At 36.6% G+C, this 22,639-nt stretch overlaps 1 protein-coding gene across 1 annotated transcript in view; it reads right to left on the reverse strand.

Annotated features, from left to right (window-relative positions):
* Window positions 1–240: 240 nt before the first annotated feature.
* LOC139759274 (solute carrier family 35 member F2-like) overlaps window positions 241–22,639 on the reverse strand; it is a 67,764-nt gene continuing 45,365 nt past the window's right edge. The window contains exons 9-10 of the mRNA XM_071681419.1: window positions 20,215–20,386; window positions 241–18,954 (exon numbers count right to left, since the gene is read on the reverse strand). Of these exons, the coding sequence (XP_071537520.1) occupies window positions 18,903–18,954; window positions 20,215–20,386 (224 nt within the window). The 3' untranslated portion in view covers window positions 241–18,902. The remainder of the gene's footprint in view (window positions 18,955–20,214; window positions 20,387–22,639) is intronic.

A 22,639-nucleotide genomic window follows, 5' to 3' on the forward strand; every position in this document is an offset into this window, starting at 1 on the left:
GTTGTGGATCTCATGCAACAGTTCAGAAAAACAGTAGGGGAGAACAACCAGACCCTAACAGTAGTTATGCCCAGGGGAAAACTAATTATTCTTACAAGAATGAGCAGGGATATACTGATACAGGACATTACGAACATTTCAACAGATGCTTTACACGATGTAGGTAGCTTGGTGGGGGGTGGATTCTGACAAGGTCTTACCCCTTGGAACGGACCACAAACTTAGACATGGATGATAAAAAAAAAAAAAAAAAAAAAAAAAAACACCGGCATGGAAATATTCGACCTGCCGTTTCAATGTCCCTAACTATATGGAAAAAAAAAATTACTAGGGGACGTATCGGGGAGTACAATGGTAATGGTGGGTAGTGGAACAAAGAAAAAGTTGAGATCACATCAGGGGTAAAGAAATATACAGGGAGAGGGAGAGACGAGACATTGAGGAGGACAAAAGGCAAGAAAGGACTTTCCATGATGGGAGTTATACCAACAATGGGCATATCATGGGAGAGAAGTAAAATCATAGAACAGACCATGGGAGAGGAATATACCAGTCGAATGGGGCAAACTGGAAATAGGGGAACAGAAAGGAAAAATACCATGCAGAAAAGTCTACATGAGGAAAAATGTAGCACAAGGAATGGGAGATGGTATGATGGGTAAAGGAATACAGTCACCGATGGGGAGGCTTTAACACGGGGAAGACCAAAAGGTAAGGTCAACAGGGGAGGGGCTTTAGCAGGAGTGTGAATAGGGAAAGGGGTCAAGAGCAGGACAAGGTGCACCATGTCAACATCCTAGACATACCTGAGAGCTTCGAAAGGCTCTGGTAGGTACATTATGTTAAATCATTCTGCATCACATGCAAATGTCCTTTGGAAAATAACAAAAGATCACATGAACATTATTCACTATGAGCTTGATTCAGCCAACTGCTTCCAAGTTGTAACACTTGACTGTGAAGTAAGTGTTTGCTGGCATTTATTTTCATGATTGCCAAAGAACTGGTTGTTACCTTTTGGAGTTAGGAACAGCTGGTAAAGTCCCCACGCCTTCTCTCGTAACTGGAATACTTAATACACACATCATGAGAACACTGTGCTCTAATTTAACACACCTTTTCATAAAAGACCTTCATATATATGTTCTCACTATGCTCAAATGATTCTAACACCTCTATTGTTGTTGATGGATGTGCCTTTTGTTGAGTCTACATCCTTCGTACATCTCCAGACGTAAAGCAGGTGATAGAAAGATAATGTTTAATGATGGATCTCAGCCATGTGAGGCACTTTTAATGCTCACTTTTGAAAGCCTACTCTTAACTCACAAGATCTATTGACTAATGAGATCTCCTAGTTCCATAGGATTAAAACAAATCAAACCAGGGAACCTATTATGTAATCTCAACATTATTGACCAAATGTCAGCAGTACTATTGACCAGCTGTGTTGACATCTGTACTAAGGATAATATAACATACTGCATGACTAAACCTTGCTAGTGATCATGCACATCACTGTTCTCGTACTGATCAGGTGCCTTACCACCCATAGCAATGACTGGCATGATACCATACATGCTCTGCAAGTGTGCTACCATCCATACTTGGCAAGTGCATCATAAGCTTGCCAAACATATTAATAGCTACACTAGTGACCAGATGTGTAGAAACCTTCACCAACAACAAGTTAAATCACCACTCATAAAGTTGGTATTATGTCAAGCCTCATCTGTTACCCAAGTTGTCATCACACACACACACACGCACCATGGATCAGGTGTGTCACCACTCAAATTGATGACATGGGTGGCAAACCTCTCTCTTATCCAGCTGTCACCACTCACTGTTCAATAGGCATATCACCACTCACACCATCCAGATGTTACTTTTCACATTACTGATATAATGTCATCATCCATAACACCAACCATGTGTCATAGCCCATAACATTGACCAAGTGAGTAATCACCATGACTACTGAACAGGCAACATCTTCCTCAAAATTAAGGTGTCATCATCAACACCACTTGCAAGCATTATGACCCATAATACTAACGTGGTATGTTTCTCATCCTGAAATGAGCAGGGTGTCACCATTAACGAGATACTTCACCAATGTTTGAAGAACAAGCTGGGTTACAACTCCATCAACCAGATGTGTAATTATTCACAACCAATGTTATTATAAGTAGGGGATTTCAGAAGTTTTGAAGGAGGCAGTCAAAACTGTTCTATCTATCTACCATTACCAATCTAGTATTCATTTCTTTGGCATGGATCAAATGCACGATGGCATGTACCCTTTGTGGAAATTAATTTGGTGAACTGAGGTCCTTTACCCTAACTCTGCAGTATAATTAAGAGAAGAGACACCATACAGGTGCTTTCACTTTGGGTATGTAGAGTAGACAATCCATGTAATACTGTCCTAGCATTTCAAAACCAGTACTCTGCACTGATAAATTTTCTAAACACACAATCAGCTTTTTAAATCCCAGTCAAAGATATGAAAAAAGGTACTATTTTGCTGAAAAATAAAATCTAAATTCATCAGTACTGTACTTACTGAAACCCCTAACCATCTATCTATCTATATCTCTGATACCCAATCCCTTTGGGAACTCCCACAAGGGGATGGCCTTAGCAAAAGAGTCTCCATAGCTGTTGAACCCCAGTGCCGCTTCTTAGCCATTAGTGCCTCGCCCTTAGTAGGCTACTAGTAGGGGATAACTAATGCAATGTTTTCAGAGGCTCCTAACATGTGGATTAACCCTTCGGGAAAGGAGGGAATTGGCACAACAATATCAAATCCAAATGTGAGAATCCCAGTTTAATTACCATGCATATAAACATAGAGATAGCAAAGAAAGTCTGCTATGTACATCCAACGAGAGAATTTCTTAAAGATCTATTATACAGAATGTTCCTAATACCTTTTCAAGATTATTTGCCATAGGCATGATCATAACAATTCCTACATACGTCTCTTAAACTCTGCAGTTTCTGACAGCTGTTCCATTATACTCATTTTTCTAAAACTGTAGTTACAAGACCAGTCACAGTCTCTTCTAACAACATGAATTTCAGTGTTATTCTATAGCTCATTTGAGGTAATATGACAAAGTAGGTGTTGTATGGAGTAGCAACAAAGTTGATGTTTAGGGATCATAAAGCAGATGGTACATGAACCAACAATAAAGTAGATGATGCAAGAACCAAGGTATATGAGTGTGGACCAAGATTTACTTATGTAAGCAAGAACTGAAAGTACACCACAGGGTGTATAATCAAAACAAAAGCTGGTGGTGCAAGGACTGCATGGTAGATCATACTGTGACCAAATAATTAAATAAGTGTTGAAGGGAAAACCAAAAAATAACTAGTGTAGAGACCATTAAGTATGCCATGAAGGGACCAGCAAAAATGGTGATGCAGTTGACCCGTAACAAAGTAAATGGCATAAAGATCAACAGTAATGTAAGCAGTTAGGGAGGAACAACATAGGTGGTGCAAGGTCCAGGAACAAAGTATTTGATGATTTAGTGATCAACAAAGAAACATCCTCAAATGCTTGACTACAAAGTGGGTGGCGTAGGGACCAACAACAAAGAAGGAAATTCACAGAGTATCAAAAGAGTAGACAGTGCAGAAAAAAACTACAAATTACATGATGAAGGAACCTGCAACAAACTCAGTGATGCAGGGATCTGCAACAAAGTGTGAGGTCCAACGATGTAGTTATTGAAAGATGAACTAACAAGTGAAACAGTGGATGAACCATAAAAATAGAGGGTGGTTCGTTGGCCTAAAATACAGCACATGGAGCACTAACATAAATAATAATATATATTGAGCATTTATGTAGCATTTATGGATCTGGAGAAGGCATATGATAGAGTTGATAGAGATGCTCTGTGGAAGGTATTAAGAATATATGGTGTGGGAGGCAAGTTGTTAGAGGCAGTGAAAAGTTTTTATCGAGGATGTAAGGCATGTGTACGTGTAGGAAGAGAGGAAAGTGATTGGTTCTCAGTGAATGTAGGTTTGCGGCAGGGGTGTGTGATGTCTCCATTGTTGTTTAATTTGTCTATGGATGGGGTTGTTAGGGAGGTGAATGCAAGAGTTTTGGAAAGAGGGGCAAGTATGAAGTCTGTTGGGGATGAGAGAGCTTGGGAAGTGAGTCAGTTGTTGTTCGCTGATGATACAGTGCTGGTGGCTGATTCATGTGAGAAACTGCAGAAGCTGGTGACTGAGTTTGGTAAAGTGTGTGAAAGAAGAAAGTTAAGAGTAAATGTGAATAAGAGCAAGGTTATTAGGTACAGTAGGGTTGAGGGTCAAGTCAATTGGGAGGTAAGTTTGAATGGAGAAAAACTGGAGGAAGTAAAGTGTTTTAGATATCTGGGAGTGGATCTGGCAGCGGATGGAACCATGGAAGCGGAAGTGGATCATAGGGTGGGGGAGGGGGCGAAAATCCTGGGAGCCTTGAAGAATGTGTGGAAGTCGAGAACATTATCTCGGAAAGCAAAAATGGGCATGTTTGAAGGAATCGTGGTTCCAACAATGTTGCATGGTTGCGAGGCGTGGGCTATGGATAGAGTTGTGCGCAGGAGGATGGATGTGCTGGAAATGAGATGTTTGAGGACAATGTGTGGTGTGAGGTGGTTTGATCGAGTAAGTAACGTAAGGGTAAGAGAGATGTATGGAAATAAAAAGAGCGTGGTTGAGAGAGCAGAAGAGGGTGTTTTGAAATGGTTTGGGCACATGGAGAGAATGAGTGAGGAAAGACTGACCAAGAGGATATATGTGTCAGAGGTGGAGGGAACGAGGAGAAGTGGGAGACCAAATTGGAGGTGGAAAGATGGAGTGAAAAAGATTTTGTGTGATCGGGGCCTGAACATGCAGGAGGGTGAAAGGAGGGCAAGGAATAGAGTGAATTGGATCGATGTGGTATACCGGGGTTGACGTGCTGTCAGTGGATTGAATCAGGGCATGTGAAGTGTCTGAGGTAAACCATGGAAAGCTGTGTAGGTATGTATATTTGCGTGTGTGGACGTGTGTATGTGCATGTGTATGGGGGTGGGTTGGGCTATTTCTTTTGTCTGTTTCCTTGCCCTACCTCGCAAACGCGGGAGACAGCGGCAAAAAAAAAAAAAAAAAAAAAAAAAAAAATATATTGAGCAGGCGGAGCAACTTTAAAGTGCAAAGAGACCTATACAGAAGATGGTAGCACTGGAACATACAGCAAAGAGGATGATTCAGAGATCAATAATCAAATTAATACTGGAATCAAGAATAAAGAGAATGCTTTAGTACCCAGCAATATAAGAGGGAATCCAAATCGAATAAGATAATACTGATAGCAACTTCAATGCACGAACTATCAATAAAATATATGATACTGGGACCAACACTAAAGCATATGCTCAGGGAATCCATGATAAACAGCAGCAAAGTGGGTGACGCAGATACCAAAAATAAAATTATTCCCGGGATGAAGAATAAATTGAATACCATAGTAACCAGGAACAGAGAATATATGAATAGAATCAATAATAAATCAGGCAGTACTGGTAGCAACTTTCAAGCAAGGTTTGCATGAACTATCAATAAAACATGTAGCACTGGCAGCAACAGTAAAGCATGTGCTCAAGAAATCCCTGGTTAAGTACTTACTGCTGGGACCATTACTAATGCAAGATCTGCAAGAATCAACAATACAGCATACATTAACAAAACAATAAAACAAATGCAACAGGGAAAGGAAATATATAAGGTGGTGATGAAACCAACACTATATCAGACCAACAGTACAACATTGTTGGTACCATTGATAAAAAATAATGCTGCAGGGACCAACAATAAAGCAGATATATTGGGATCAGTACAAACGTCAGAGTTACATGGATCAAAACACAACTATATATTGATTCCCAACAATATATTGAATGGTAATGGGACCAGAAATCAAAGAAACTGCAGGGACCACGAAACAGTTGGTGCTGACATCAATGCGTATGTGCTTCTGGTTCAAAATCAGATCAGGTAGTGCTAGGACCAACAGCATAATTGATGATACTGGGACTACCAGTACTTCTGAAACTGATGAAATCAAAATATAAATGGTCAATTAATAAACAAAGTAACAAGTAGCTAGGGTACTGATAATAACATTGAATATACTAATGTATTAAACAATATGCTGTATGAAGATTTAGAGAAAGAAGTATTCCACTTCCAAAAAGAATGTTACCAACAAGCCAAATATCACAAAAACTAATACAATTTCAATCTCTGACATCCACATTTGCACAGTTCAAGTACTACACCTCAATCCTATTATCTATCTATTTTTCATTTGTAAAATAGCATTAAAGTCTTTTTAAGAATACCATCACATGTTTATACATGTATATTTACAAATACAGTGATTATGTGGCTATCCTCCACATGATAACACTCTTTTTTCAGCTTATCAATCTTAATGAACGTTACATCCCTTTCTCCCCAAATGAATATAATCAGAGTCAAGATGACAGAAATTAAACATAACAGAAATAACACAACTAATGTAATGTAGTAACCATGTACATATAAGCAGGAAACAGCCAATCTTGAGATGAAAAAGTATATTCCATAAAGGGTATTGGAGTATGAGTAGTGTTCAAATAATGTTCAAATGGTCAGCTGCACAAAAATCTTCACAACCAGGATTCTCGTTGCTATTGTCTACAAATATTTTCAGGTTAGAAAATTTGACTTATTCTTTTTGCATTTTATTATAAAAGTTTTAAATGATATTTTTCCAGTTCAATGTTACATAAATTCTTTGAGAATTCTGAAGATACTTTAGAGCCTGGCAGCACTCTCAGCATTACAAACTCAGGAACTCTTCTCTTTTCCCAAGATTGTCAAGTTCAGTATTTACAGTACTGCATAATACTTTCCAGAGTTAATGTCCAACATCTGGGGGCTACTGCTATGCACCTGATAAATATCTGTGGCTAATTCAAATGTATATATTTCAGTAACACATGTAAAGATATTCTAAATATCAGTCTTATTTATCAATATGAATCATTCAGTAATATAAATGCCTAATCATCAATCCAGAGAAATATTAAACTTGGTGTATCACTTTCTTAAAGGATTAATAAATAAAAATTGAAAATATTAGTAAGTCTTTCAATTCACCCTTGTCCAACCAATGAAGTATTTCTTTCACCTGTAAACCAGTTCACAAAATGCTCAGTGCTAATATAGAATAAAGTAACATCATTTCCCTCACACCCACATTAAGGTATAAGTAGCTGTTACATTAAAAGCCAGCATAAAAAGTAAATATTCATTCCTGGTTCTTATTAGTTATTACTTGTGACAGAGCCTACAAATAATGCAAAGGCCAAATCAACATAACAAGATACACAAGCTGATCGGCTGACCAAACAATGGCATGTATTCAAGAATTTCCGTGTCTTACTGAGGCACTCTGATGATCCTCAATACACTCAGTATGCAAACCCCAACAGATTAACCCCAGGAACTGCTTTCTCAATGTCTGTATCAGACAAACCATTAATACAACCCCAGGAACTGCTTTCTCTATATCTCTATCAGACAAACCATCACTACAATTAACTTTCATAAGGAATTCCTAATACATCCTATCTCAATTCTTGTTAGTGATCAGTGCTTTCCAGTCATCTCTTGTATCAATACATGCACTTCAATCATACATGTAATTATCAAATCCTCATCACATACCCCATAGCAAATTATTCCTATTGATAACCACTACTGTATAACATTAAAGCAAGTAAAAAAGTGTCATCAGCTAAACACATTACTCACCATGGGTACCTATACCTCTCCTTAACATATACCTGTATCACTTTCTCCATATGTATAATGTACCAATTTCCCCATTAGGTATATCTGAACTGTTTTCTTTATTCATACCTATCTTAATTTCTTTTACTATCTATTTTTGCCCTGCTTGTAAATATATCTGTATTAAAATTACTGATAATGTGAACAGATAAACCAAACATCAAGCTATACATGGCAGTGTAACAAGACGGACCCTTCTGCTGCTACACGTTCCGAGCACAAGTTCATTACTTTTTTGATTTCAGATGAAAACATCACACAATAATTAAATGTGTGTGTATGTGTGTGTAAGTGTGTATGTGTGTATATATATATATATATATATATATATATATATATATATATATATATATATATATATATATATATATATATATATATATATATTCAGTCTGTCATGTACAAACAATTAATGTGATGCTTTCAAGACCAAATACCTACATATTCTCTTGAAAGACACAGGTCTTTGACTATAGCTTGTATTTAAAAAGACTGACATATGCTTGGAAAATAAACTCTAATGATACAATCCACTAACTGGCTAGAAGTAGAATACAGACTATCTTGACCCACTGTAAAGCATGCACATTTGAAATACTAAAAGTTCTTAGAACAAGTTATGTGATAATAACTGTGGCTACTAGGAGCAGAGGGTGTGTAGTGTGTCTCACTGCCCACACTGTTTTGTAAGAGCCAGACAGTATAATGTGCTGGCCATGGCAGTGATACTCAGTGTGAGTGTGTTTTACCATCTCCACCCAGGACCTACAAGAAGAATTCCTAATGCCTAATGAGATATATACTAGGACTCTAACAAACTAATAGTTTAACTGGTAGCTCACTGGGTCTGCCACTAGCACCAAAGAGGGCTAAAAAAGTCCACGCTAAAAAGTTTAAGCAAGGTCTCCTAGAAAGCTACAATTTTTAATACATGCTGGGATGCTACTTTTTCTCAATACAGACTTCTGTAGTGTTGACTAGAAGTCATAAAATGCCCGCATGGTCTACCATTAGTGACTAGTGGGAAACCAAGAGCTTCCAATTATACAACTAAAAAGAGCCCTTACCTGCAGTATCTGAGAGAGACACACAGGATTCTGTAATGATCACAAATGCATAGTGTGCCCCTTAAGCCATGTGGGATCTCCAGTTGAATAAAAATGACAGAAAGACAGCAAAAGAGCCACCCACTGGTACCTTGTGGTGACTTTTGGCTGCTAAAATGATCAGTTGGACCCTTACAGCTTAGCTAGTGATAGGCCACTTATCCTACATCGCAAAACCCCATACACTTGGTATACTGATTAAAGTTAAGTGATCACATGAGGAGACATGATAAGACTACAAATAACAAACTCAGTGTGTACCTTCTATCATAGCTTCCAAAATGAGTATACATTTCATGTAATCAAATGCTAATAACTAAGTTTAGATAACAGATTGTGGAAGGAATCAATTTAAACAAAATTACCTTCCAATCATCAAAATTAATGCAAGTAAGGCGATATCTGTGGTTTATGTGATGCAAATGCCAACAGGGAAGTCCCTGTGAGAGGTAGATAAGGGTCAGAAAGTGACCAATGATGCAAATTAATCCCTAAACCTACTGCACTTGATCTGCAAATAAACAATGAAGGAGTTGAATGCACCCCTTTTTAATACTCTGTAATATATTCCCTGTGTTATGTACATGAACCAAGAGCACATCAAAATATATTTCATTCAAAGTACAAATAGAACACTGTGGTCTGCATAATAAGCTTCAAGTGATTATTTATTACTATAAAAGTTAATTTGGTTTGTAACAAATACTATCTTATTGGTAACTACTCGTAAATAGAGTAAGTTCCATGGTTCAACAAAGAATGGATAATGAATCATCAGGAAGCTCAACAATAAATGAAAGCTTGCTGATTAGGAAAGTTACAAGGAATTTTTTGATCTACAACATTGCACATCATATTATAATAAAATAACTGACCTAAAAAAACTTATTCATCAAATTAATGTCATTGATTACACATAATACAAGTCTTCTCATGTGGAAAATGTTGAAATAACATGAACATGTACAATGGAGAACATCATAATGAAAGAAAATGAAATGCCAAAACTAACTGAATTTCAAAACTGGAAATACATTATTTTCTTCATGAGCTTTACTACTAACTAATTGTAATGAACATTGCATAACACTGGAATGTTATGATCTTTTAAGTTTGCATGTAAAAAAGAGAAATGAAGATGATTATGTGGTCAAGTTAATTTGAAATGCACAGAAACTACTTTTGTGCTTCTTTACAAAAAAAAAAAGAAATAATATTCCACTCTGTGAAAACAGGTTTTACAATATCTACAACTGTACAAGTATTGTTTTATATGTCTGTTAATGAATTACAAATAACCGAAATTATATATATATATATATATATATATATATATATATATATATATATATATATATATATATATATACTGGACTTCACCTACATGAGGTAACATCATGAAAGAAAAGTTACCTTTGGCAACGCTGCATCACTGGGAGTTTGATTTTGTCAAAGAACTTCTCACTCCAAAGGAAGCAGTGCAGCATTGGGTTGTAGGAACCTCAAGGAAGACATCCCGGGTAACATCAGGATTCTTTCTTGCAATATTACATACATACATATATATATACATATATATATATATATATATATATATATATATATATATATATATATATATATATATATATATATATATATATATGGGATAGTCCTGTATCAAGTGATACATGCACTTTAAAATGCTTAACTCTGTAAACCTTTGTGCTTACTGTAAGTAAATAGCACCAGTTTCCTTGCATTCTGTGACTGGAGAAAACATAGCTGCTATATATTGTGTAATGCCACTATACACTGGGGGAATGCCTGCTATTGTTGTGTTCACAGTGTTGTCAAACAACAAGAGAACACAAATTGTACAAGATGCTGCTTACACACATACACACACACACACACACAGAGGTGGAGGGAACGAGAAGTGGGAGATCAAATTGGAGGTGGAAGGGCGTGCAAGGAATAGAGTGAATTGGAATGATGTGGTATATACATGTATATACATGAGGGGGGAGGGGGTTGTTATTCCATGTGTGGCGATGGAAATAAATAAAGGCAGACAGTATGAATTATGTACATGTGTATATATGTATATGTCTGTGTGTGTATATATATGTGTACATTGAGATGTATAGGTATGTATATTTGCATGTGTGGACGTGTATGTATATACATGTGTACGTGGGTGGGTTGGGCCATTCTTTCGTCTGTTTCCTTGTGCTACCTCGCTAACGCAGGAGACAGCGACAAAGCAAAATATAATAATAATAATAATATACACGAATAAAGTGCATATGAATGAGCGCTTCCATATAACATACAAACCGGACTCCACATGCAAGAGATTAAATCGCAAGTGAAAAGTCACTTTTGGTGATGCTATATCATTTGGAGTACAGTCTCTCTCCAAAGGGGTCTACATATCCCTGCTGCTGAAAGCAGTACAGACGGGGTGTTGAAGCCTTTAGGAAGGTCCTAAGGAACACCTGGACTCTTTCACAGAAATTGGTCACGAGGTTATTATAAATGAACACAACAGATATGGAGTGAAAGATGTTACAGTCAAATTTCTTGAGAAAGGGGGCAACTGTGTTGTTGATTAGTTAGTTAAGATTTTCAGTGTATGTATAGATGATGGTAAAGTTCCTGTGGACTGGTAAAAAGCATGCAGAGTGCCATATTGTATACATAGGCAACAGGGAAAAAGGTGAGTGTGTGCACTAGAGTTGAAATGTACCTGTTGAGGTGTGTGAAGACTAGTGATTGAGAGGGTGAAGGCATGCACAGAGCATCTGAAAGGGGAGGAACAATGTGGTTTCAGGAGTTGTGGAGGATGTGTGGATCAGGTGTTTGCTTTGAAGTTGTGAAAAGTACTTTAGGAAAAGGAGGGTTTGTATGAAGCATTTATATACATGGAGAAAGTATATGACAGGGTAGACAGAGATGCCTTCAGAAGGTTTTACAAATACATGGTGTAGGAGGAAAGCTACTAGAAGTAGAGAGAAATATCTATAAAGAGTGTAAAGCATGTTTATGAGTAGGAAGAGAAGTGAGTGAGTGGTTCCATGTGAAGGTTGGTCTGCGGCAAGGGTGTGTGATGTCACCATGGCTGTTCAATTTGTTAATGGATGGGGTGATGTGGGAGGTAAATGCAAGGTTCTTGGAGGGAGGGGTAAGTATGCAATATGTTGGGGTGAGGGGAGCCTGCAAAGTGAGTTGGTTGTTTGTTGATGAGAAAGCACTGGTGACAGATTCGAGTGAGAAACTACAAAAGTTGGTGATTGAGTTTGGCAGGATGTGAGAAGAAGGTCGAGAGTAAATGTGATTAAAAGCAAGGTTATTAGGTTTAGCACAGCAGAGGGACAGGTTAGTTAAGGTGTGAGTTTAAACTGAGAAAATTTGGAAGTGAATCGTTTTACATAACTGTAAGTGAACATGGCAGCAAATGAAACCATGATAGTGAAAATTAGTCATAGGGTAGGTGAGGGGGGAAAAGGTTCTTATTAGAGCACTGAGGAAATGACCATGGAGAGGTTGACAAAGAGGATATATCTGTCAAATTGGAGGGGAAAAGGAGAAGAGGGCTGGCAATGGAAGAATGGAGTGAAAACTATTTTGAGTGGTTGAGGCCTGAACATGCAAGAAGATGAAAGGAGTGCATGGAATCGAGTGAATTACAACAATGTAGTATACAGTAGGCAACATGCTGTCAGTGGACTGAACCATGGCATGTTAAGCAGCTGGGGGAATCCATGGAAAGTTCTGAGGTCTGGCTGTCAATGGAGGCTGTGGTTTTGGTGTGCTGCACATGACATTTAAAGAATGGATGTGAATGAATGCAGCATGTCTTCAACAGTTCCTGACACTATCTTGCTAATGCAGGAAATGGCAGAAAAGTTTGAAAGAAAAAAGATCTATTCATTCATAAATGCTAAAGGGACCCCCTTCCATAAAAAGGTCCAGGAGTTACTCTAGGACCCCTTTTACAGGAGCATCTGCAGCTCCAGGGCTGTCCTATTTGCAGCAGTAAAAAAAAAAGATGAACTCATTTGGACTGAAGTTCTTTGATGAGACACTGCTCCCAGTGATACAGCCTAGGGAAGAAAATATAACAAACAAACTATCACACATTTCACATCACAGCATAATGTACGCAACTGCAAGCAAATTATCTTTCACTTTACCAATTTTTCTGTTTTGGAGAAAATGAATGAGGTTTATATGAATTGACAAATGATCTATTATTTCTTTGTAGAGTGAAGGAATACAACTATCACTACAATTGTGTAGTCTGCAAAAGAAATTAATGAAGCATTTATAAAAATTTATTGGAAATCAAATGTTATATACAAGAATGGTGTAAATCTAACACTTTTCAGATTCAATGATCTAAAATATTATCTTTGTGTTGTAATTATACAGTGAAGAGATACACCACTTCTTCTTAGCATATGAATATAAAAACATATGTATATACATGCAAACTGTCATGCTGTATGGCAATCTAAAATTTCTAAAAATCTTTTTTTCCCCTCATAATTTACAAACATTATTCTGGTATCCCATTATGTACTCCTTTCTCTAGGTGAACAGAATCACACTCAGAGACTAAACTGCTTGTCAAGACTGAAAAAAGACATGTAATGACTGCATATTCAACAACGTTTCCAAGACTGGAGTTTGTGCGTAAAGCCTATTGTGTCTACAAAGTGGAAGATTTTCCGGTGGCATGATATACATCCAACACAGCATCAGTGAGCAGAGGAACACATACTAACTCTCCACAACAACAATTAAAGATCATGAAAATATGTTATAGTACTAAGCATTACTTTTCTTATTCTAAATTTGGAGAATCTGTAGCAATAGAATGGCTACTTGAATAGAGGAATATTCAATGGAATGTCAAACAGAAGAATGTGGAATAAGAAGAAAGAGCAAAGTGCTCCGTACGGAAACTACAGGGTGGATGGTGTATTATGAAAGGAATGGCTGACCAAGTAAATTACAAGAGATATCTAGGTGTGCAAGGATTTGCAGTGGTGACTAATATGGGGATAAAAAACTGAAAGTGTATTTGAGAGAGGATGAATGCAAGAAGGAGAGAAAGGATTTGGTAGTACATATGTATATGAAATTAGAGCAACTTGAGGTAGGACTCCTCAAGATGTGCAGAGACTGTTGTGTATGGAGGAGTTACTGTATAAACCTCCTTTCTGTGTGACAGAAGACCAAGAGGGAAAAAAGGTGGTTAAATAAACATACAAATGACTAGTGTGAGAATTAATAGTCTAATTTTACCAAGTGCAGTACAGGAAAACGACAGTTGAAGGGGACCTTTAATAGCTCCATTTTCAGTAAGAAACCTACTACCAAATATATCTGAGATGTAGTTACATATAAATTTACTGCACTAACTGCATTGCTTGCTAACCAATTACACTGAAATCATGAATTAACAACTGACTTGTCACTTAAGATATGTTCAACTGTACTTCTAGCTCTCACCCTTGAAGTCTGCTATGTAAATGAAGGAAGCTACATGTTGAATCTTTTCCATACAACCTGCTTGACAGGCAGTTATGAACATCTTCTCGTCACTTTTGAAAGTAAAATTCAAACATTTATTAATTCACAAATGAAGCAGTTGCAATGTGTTTACAATGTAAGAAAATAGGATGAGCTTAGTTTTCATAAATATCTTTTGTACATGAATAAAACAATATTCAAAGCTTACATCACATAAAACAAGACAAATAACTATGTATGATGGTCAATGTATAGAGAGTGTAATGTGCGTGTGAAAGTAAATTGTGGTAGTGTGTGTGTGTGGATGGAAAGACGTGCCACATGTGATTCCCAGAAAGGATGGTGTCCTGCTCAGTTGGAGGTTGTCCATTCACAATGTTACTGGACCTCGCCTGCATGAGGCTACATCTTTTCCTCTTCTTTAATATCTATTTACCATTTCCCATTTTAGTGAGGTAATGAAGTTAGGTACTCTTGATTAACAGAAAAATTATTATACCTTTTGTCATGTACATTTGCAGACACAAGCACAGTCACTCTCTCCTTTACTTCCTTCGTATCAAGAAACTATATGTTCATCAGGTGAAAAAAGGAGTTTCTTGACAACTAAAGCTAGAAGAGTCTAGTCTCAGCAGAGTTGTAAATAGATGCTGGAATAAAATTTTCATCTGTCATTAACTTAGAAAGCTCATCATCATTCTTTTCCATGGCCTCACTGTCTTCTGAAAATTTCTCATCAAATTTTGAAGTACCAACTTAACTATATGCAAACATCTACGTGTAAAGTCACAAGACCCACTCATTTGTAATTCTTTATGATAATGTTTGGCATTTTATACAAAAAATAAAGATCCAGAAACAGGCATCCTTTCACTGCACAAATTATTCTTATAAAAGCCCATCATGGTACATCGACCTAACATCATGCACTGATCTATGATTACCAATGCCCTTATCTAATTAAATATTTGGGTAGAATTCCAAAGCTTATCATACTGCCTTTTGATAACAATAAAGTCTTTTTTCCAGTACTATGAGGCTCTCAGGCAATGCATCAACACATCCTTATAATTTTCTTTTTGCCTTAAATATTTCCATTTTCTGGGAAAAACAAAAAACAATATGTTTCCTCTTTGCAAAACTACACCCAACACATGAACTCACAAGCTTTTTGAATAACCTTTTAAGAAAGATGCTATGAGAGTTCTGGGCCAGAATATGAAAGTGGATGTGAAAAAAGAAAAGGAAAGAAGGCATGGACTTGCTAAACTGTGTTCAGACAGCAACAAAAACAGTATATTCTTCACCATCACTAAATACACAAAGGAAGCTGACTCAGGGAAGTCATGGTCAAAGTAAGTGGAAATTTTCAGTGCAGTGGACCAATGATTTTGTGAGTTTTTAGAAGCAAGGAACTTTGAATCTCAGCCTGTATATCAATATAAAATAAATCCAAAATGTCAGTTTTGCTGTTAAGTTTGAGAACCCAGGCAGTGTCTATGACACTGCCGACACTGTTCTTTCACAGATCCATGTTGGGCCTGAAGAATACATATTCTTGTATACTGGCAAGGTTGAGTTTTTTTTTTCTTTCAAAATTACCCTAGTACCTTTTTCTAAGAAAGAGTCCTGGTATTAATCAGGACTTCTTTCCAGAGCCTCCTGTAGCCAAAGCATGTGGACCTTTCAGCATCCAGGAAATGTGGACTCCTTTAGAGTGAAAAGTTCTTTGATGAGACTGAACTACTCCCAATGATATAGCCTCAGCAAAGATATCGACCTTTCACTTGCGGTGCACCCCTAAACAGGCGAAGTCCAGATAAGCAAGTCAATGACAATTCTATGACAAAACACAACTATGGCAGGACTAGGTTCACCCAAAACTTGAACAACTACCCAAGTCATCCCATGAATATCCAAGTACTTGTCATCAAAACACAACCTTTGATATTCTTCACGCATAAGCACTGTTTTCACAGCTTAAAAAATGAACAAAGAAAATAATACATACACAACATACAATTCCCCTTGGGATGAAGAAAGAGGTAGCTTGAAATAATGGAATCACCAATATTTCTTTCATGTAAGCCTAAGTTAATGGAGAGGAGTTCATAAAAGAAGGGCTTAAGTGAGGTGTGAAACATGCATGGTGGACTACCAGTTGATGCAGCGACAGACTCAGCTAGGTAACCAGTTGTGCACTTACTGGTGGATTCTTTTTTTCCACTTTTAGTTACAGTTTTACCATCACTGTCCAATTTTGACATTTGGATACATCAGACACTGTTTATCAGCACACGTGTCCAACGAACAAAAATAATATGCTATGTCCACAGAAATCAACATCTGTCAAATGTGGTGAAAAAAAGTCATATGAAAACTGCTCATCCAATTTTCCTGTTACCTCCACAAGTAAAGTTATGTTCTGCAACAAAGTCTCTCAGAGCTTCAAGTTTCTACTTTCAAGCACAGCATCATCCTGATATATTTACATGAACTTTTCCTTCCTGTCTTAGATATGAAAATATCAATTCAGCAGTGAAGCATATAATCCATACGTAGCACTCAAAATCAGGTACAACATATGTTGTAATATTTGAGACATTTCTGGGAATTCCAATATCACTATTTGTGGAAAATTATCATAACAGCATATCCACTGAGAGAATGACTGTGGATTAAATCTACAACAGTTGCATTACCAAATTATGGTAATGCATCTATCTTTATTAACTATATGCTACTGAGGTAGCCACTTTACTTGGTATTGGGAGATATATTTACAAGAATTTGTTGAACAAGAGCTTCTTAAAGAAAAATACCCAATGATAATTGTTCAAATATCTACATTACACAAAAATTCATAGTAGCATCCACAACACAGTAAGTTAGCTCACATCCATTACTGTACATTACCATGCAATTCATATTAATAAAAAAAATCATATACTTTACGGTAAGACAACATGCTATGTCACACTTACAAATTTCTATATATGTCCAGTCAGCTGAAAAATCATCTTCCAAGAGAGACTCAAGTTGTCTAAAATACCCTAATAAAATAGAACATTTGCCACTGTGAACAGCACACAAACATTATCATACACAAAATTTACATGTTTCCTCCTGGGCATTCTTCTTGTACTTGACTTTATTATAAAATGCTGAACACCAGAGGTCATTACACACTTGCATCACTAATGAAAGTAATGTGAAAACAAACCTGTATACTCAAGTACTTTTTGCTTCATTGTCAATATTCAGTTTCCATGGATCTTCCACACAGAGAAGTAGCAACAGTGCATACACAAATCTCCATCATTATCATCACAACCTTCTATGCAAAAATACTACTTGAGTCAGGATAATCACAAACATTCTCAACATAACCACAATAAAGAACATCTCCAAATTCTCAAGTATCAAACACTAGAAAACCATTCAGCAAATGTTTCTCTTGACTAGAAATATACTGTGATTTCTTGAGCAGAAGGTTTCAATGTTACAGTTAATGCCGACCACACACATATATTGCAGTCTGCCACTCCGCCATCACTGTAATCTAATATGATATTTTTCAACACCAGTTTCATGATGTAACCATAGTAATTATTTTATGCATATGAAATATTATATATATATATATATATATATATATATATATATATATATATATATATATATTACAATGAATATTATACACATTAAAGTCACCATATAATGTAATTCCTCTATAGAACCAGGAACCTGCAAATTATGCCAAATGTCATTCACAAATCGAATCTTGAACATTAAAACAGTATTACGAGTCTGGCTACTTGTGTGAGTAACCCATAACTTGCCTCTTAAGATTCTTGATGGTGTAGTCATTGGTAACATTGGTATGTTTAAACATTTTATGTATATCTTATACCACATGAACACTAAAATATCAGCATTAGAAAAAATACCTTCCATGGTGTTTAAAGAGAGCCTTAGCTATATGTAATTCTTTTTCGGTCCCATTGTGGCTTGCCTGAGCCTTAATGATGTTTGAACTAGTAAACTTCTGTCACAGTAATGAAGTACATATAGACTCATCCTCAGAATCTTATATTCAGTTACAATTCACACAAATGTATTCAAAGATAAACTCCGTTCATTAATAGCTCAGATCTATCTCAGACTCAGGGAAGACTTGAAAACAATCAGCAGAGATACTGTATTAATGACTAAGATAATGTAGCAATCAGCAATGGGATGTGAATATGGAGTGATGATACAGTAATCACTCAAGACACCATGGTACTCAGCACAGACAACATAATTGATGTGGTATTCATTCATGATAACAAAGTCTACCGGGATGTGTTTGCGAGTAGGGAACTCGTCGACTTTAACACCTCACATCTCCCAGCTCGTGGGTAGAGGATGAGGCACCGTTGGCTCTATAGAGCTGTGGATGGGATAAAGTCAGATGAAAGTAATGAGTTCAGGAAATTTCTAATAACACAAGAAAATTATATCAATAAAAAAGCAGCATAATTCATGAGGCAAATATGACATGAATCTTCATTATATGAAATATGCCTACCATAACAATAATCCACTGAACTGCCTTTACTTGCACAACTTTTCAGATTTTTCATGGAGAAAAATCTACAAATGTAGATATGATATAGTTTCAATAACATTACTGACTTAATGTGAAAATAGTAGACAATCAATAAAATTAAAGTAGGGAGGTTACAGTCACAATTGAGCAGAACCTCAATAATTCACAAAAACATCAAATGTTTACATATATACTCTAAAATACTACATAAAAGCTATTTTATACACAGCAATTTTTCCAATTATTTCAATGATTCTGCAAATTTTTGCAATACAGGGAATGGTGTAAAGCAGCCTATGCTATCCCAAGGAACTTGTTCTCAAATAGATCAAACTGGCCAAGTGAAAATTAGTAAACACCGAAGAGAGCAAAACTGCACTTAGTTTACCAAAGAATGTGGCACATGTACTTGGACTAGATACAATATAAGAGTGGTCAGTGTGAAAACTGAATTTCTCAATTTCCATAAACCATCTCTTGGATTAGTTGTGAAGTACTGAGGTTGTTCTGAATTAAAAGAAGGAAAAAGAAAAAAAAGGGTAATAATCTTGGTTGCACATAATAATGTTAAAAGAACACAGACAAAAGCAAAAATTATGCTTAAACTGACTTTCACAAAAGTGTAGCTAAAAAAAACACTTTATTTGGTTACACACCCATGTCTACACTTCTTCACAGGAACAACAAGATCATAATAATATGAGGAGACGAATGCACAAAGCTTCTTACCATCCCCACAGAAACACCTCATAAGTAGCATTTCAGCAACATAAACAAAAAATGGGCAGGATGCAGGTAAAAATCATTGTGCACTCGACATAATAAAGCAAAGCCAATACCAGTGTGGATCTAGGATGTGTGCCATGAATCTTAAAATGTAACCATTTGGCAATAATACAGCAGTTTCTCTAAGCAGAAAAAAAAACTATACAAAACTAGTCTCACTGTTGTGGATCAAATCACATAATGCAATTTCATTCATAGTCTATCAAAAATTTCTCCATATTTACTTTATACTCTAATCTAGTTTACGAATTTGTTGGCAAGATACCTAGATTCACTTCAGCATCTAAAGCGAACAAGAAGCGAGGCGACCCTTACTCAAGCTGGAAACGTACCCGCGCTGGGCGGTGGAGAGTTGCTGCCCTTTGGCCTCCAGCTGTACCACCTGGGTATTGCTCACGACGAGCTGGTCGTGGCAATGACCTAAACTGTTGGGGAGGTGATGGGGGAGTACTTGGGTACTCAGCTGGGACAGGAGCCACAGATGAACCTGCAAATGACAATATGATTAGGGAGTCCAATCAAAGTGAAGGTAGTTTTATCATACAAACAGCTGAAATATGAGAGAAGAGTGAAAGATGCAAGTGGTTCAAGAAAAACATACGTGGGAGTCACATGACACAAGTTTGCCCAGCATACAAAAGGATAACATTTAGACAGTCCTTGGATTTGTAACCCAGTTTATCCAAGTAAGGAATGTCACCTCTAAAAAGGGATGAGAAATAAGCTGCATGTTAAGGGTGTCTGACCTAAAAGCTCTCTAACAGTAACCTGTTGATTAAAAACACAAAAACCAAAGATAACTGACTGAGACATCTTACTTCTTACCAGGCATCTAACAAACATAAAACAGGTATGGTAAGAGGGTAGCAAGTGTACTCCTAGAGAAATGGATGTCCCTACTCTTGAAAGCCAGTGGAGAGGGGGTTCATGACCCCAGTTCTGTGTAAGTAATTCTCATAATACTTGTGGCACTTGATGCATCTAATAATGGAAAAATAAACAAGCTATCAAATAATTCATTGTGCATTTTGGTAAGGATAATTTTCACATTTCCAGACGTCATGTATGACACAATTTGAGGAAAATGCAAGTGGAACACACATTTTCTGTACATGTCAATTCAGCAGCAAGACTTCTTTGTCTAAGTGTGGATGTATACTTTCACTTAATATTCAATTCATGGTGAACATTGAGAATGCAAGCATTATTTTCTTAAAAAATGGCTAATAAATGATGACATTCTTCACAAAGAAATGTATACTTTTTATGAGGCCAGAAAACATGAATTTAAGGGAAGGGTCATAAAAAGATAATACAGTCAGTCACTCTAAAGTAAAATAATCAGTATTTTCAGGCTTACTTGCACTACCCAGCATTTCCCATCTCCTACTCATCATAGCTTTACATCACTACCATCAATATCTAACCGTTTCAGTGATGCAATCAAGATGACTACCCGAGACATATACTGAATGTTTTCTCTTTTCACTAAAGTAAGAAAGCCATAAAAATTCAGACCATACATACAAAAATTTACTGCACTGTCATACATGAAGTATGGCATAATGTTTGTTATTTTCCTCTCCCAGCACATAATATCTTTTGACTGATTACAGACACAATGATTAAGTCAAATTTACTGTATACAATACCATTATGTTTCCTGTAAACTGGGTGACCAGTGTCACATATAAACTACACTAAAAGTGCATAACCAACACTCACCACAGTTTTGCCACTCACCACACCATAGCTACATGTAATTTTTTGTAATGCAGACACTACATAAAATCAACTAAATGGTATGATAGTCACTATAAGGTGAGTGGCATATATATGAGAAAGGAAGCTGTGGTGGTGTGTGTTTGTGTATGTGGATGGAAACTGGCGTGTGTGAGGGGGGCCATACAAATGCATGCACACACATGCAAAAACTAAGCATGTCTAACTGGTTCAATGTCACAAAGCTGCTGTACAAGTTGGCCTGTGATTGGTGCTCCTACCTCCTGGATAACTGTTTCAACAGTCTTGCCTCTCAACCATGTATTCTTAGAAGTATGATGAAATAGAGGAAGAGGGAAAATAAAGAGATGGAAGTGAAGAAGAAATTGATAATTATATAGCGTGAACACAAAACTAAGAAAACATACCATGTAATGAAGATTTCATGTCAAAACAATAGGAGAACAGATTTTGGCAAGTTATATATGTGATCCATCCAGCCTGACATGTATGGGAAATAATCTTGTAGGCTATTTTCCCTTGCATGCAATTTAGACTGAATTAATGAGGTTTCATTGCTATATAACTGCATAGTTCATACATTAACATTAAAGATGTATAAATATCTTATAACCAATGTATTACTCCCTTGTCACATGTTTTATATACAGAATATAAAATTTTTTAGTAAAAACCAATTTCACATTCTCAAACAAGTGTCTGCTCCAAGTAATTTTAACCTGTTAGATTATGCTTTGGATTAACATGGCAACCAATCAGTACCATGCATTCCATCTATTAAGTGGAAAGTCTGTTCCCCACCTTTTGCTAAATCATGCAGACAGAAGAACATGGAATGATTGGTTATAAATGATAAGGAGATGGAGTTCAAGGACCAAAACTAAGGGAATGACCTGATCTAATCTGTCTGGAAGGGTATAACAGCAAAGAGAAGACAATTTAATGAGGAAGGGGCTTTGGCCCTCTTAATATGAGACAAAATCAGGTTTCAGGAAAT

The sequence above is a fragment of the Panulirus ornatus genome, chromosome 32 (assembly GCF_036320965.1).
Source record: "Panulirus ornatus isolate Po-2019 chromosome 32, ASM3632096v1, whole genome shotgun sequence".
Classification (NCBI taxonomy): domain Eukaryota; kingdom Metazoa; phylum Arthropoda; class Malacostraca; order Decapoda; family Palinuridae; genus Panulirus; species Panulirus ornatus.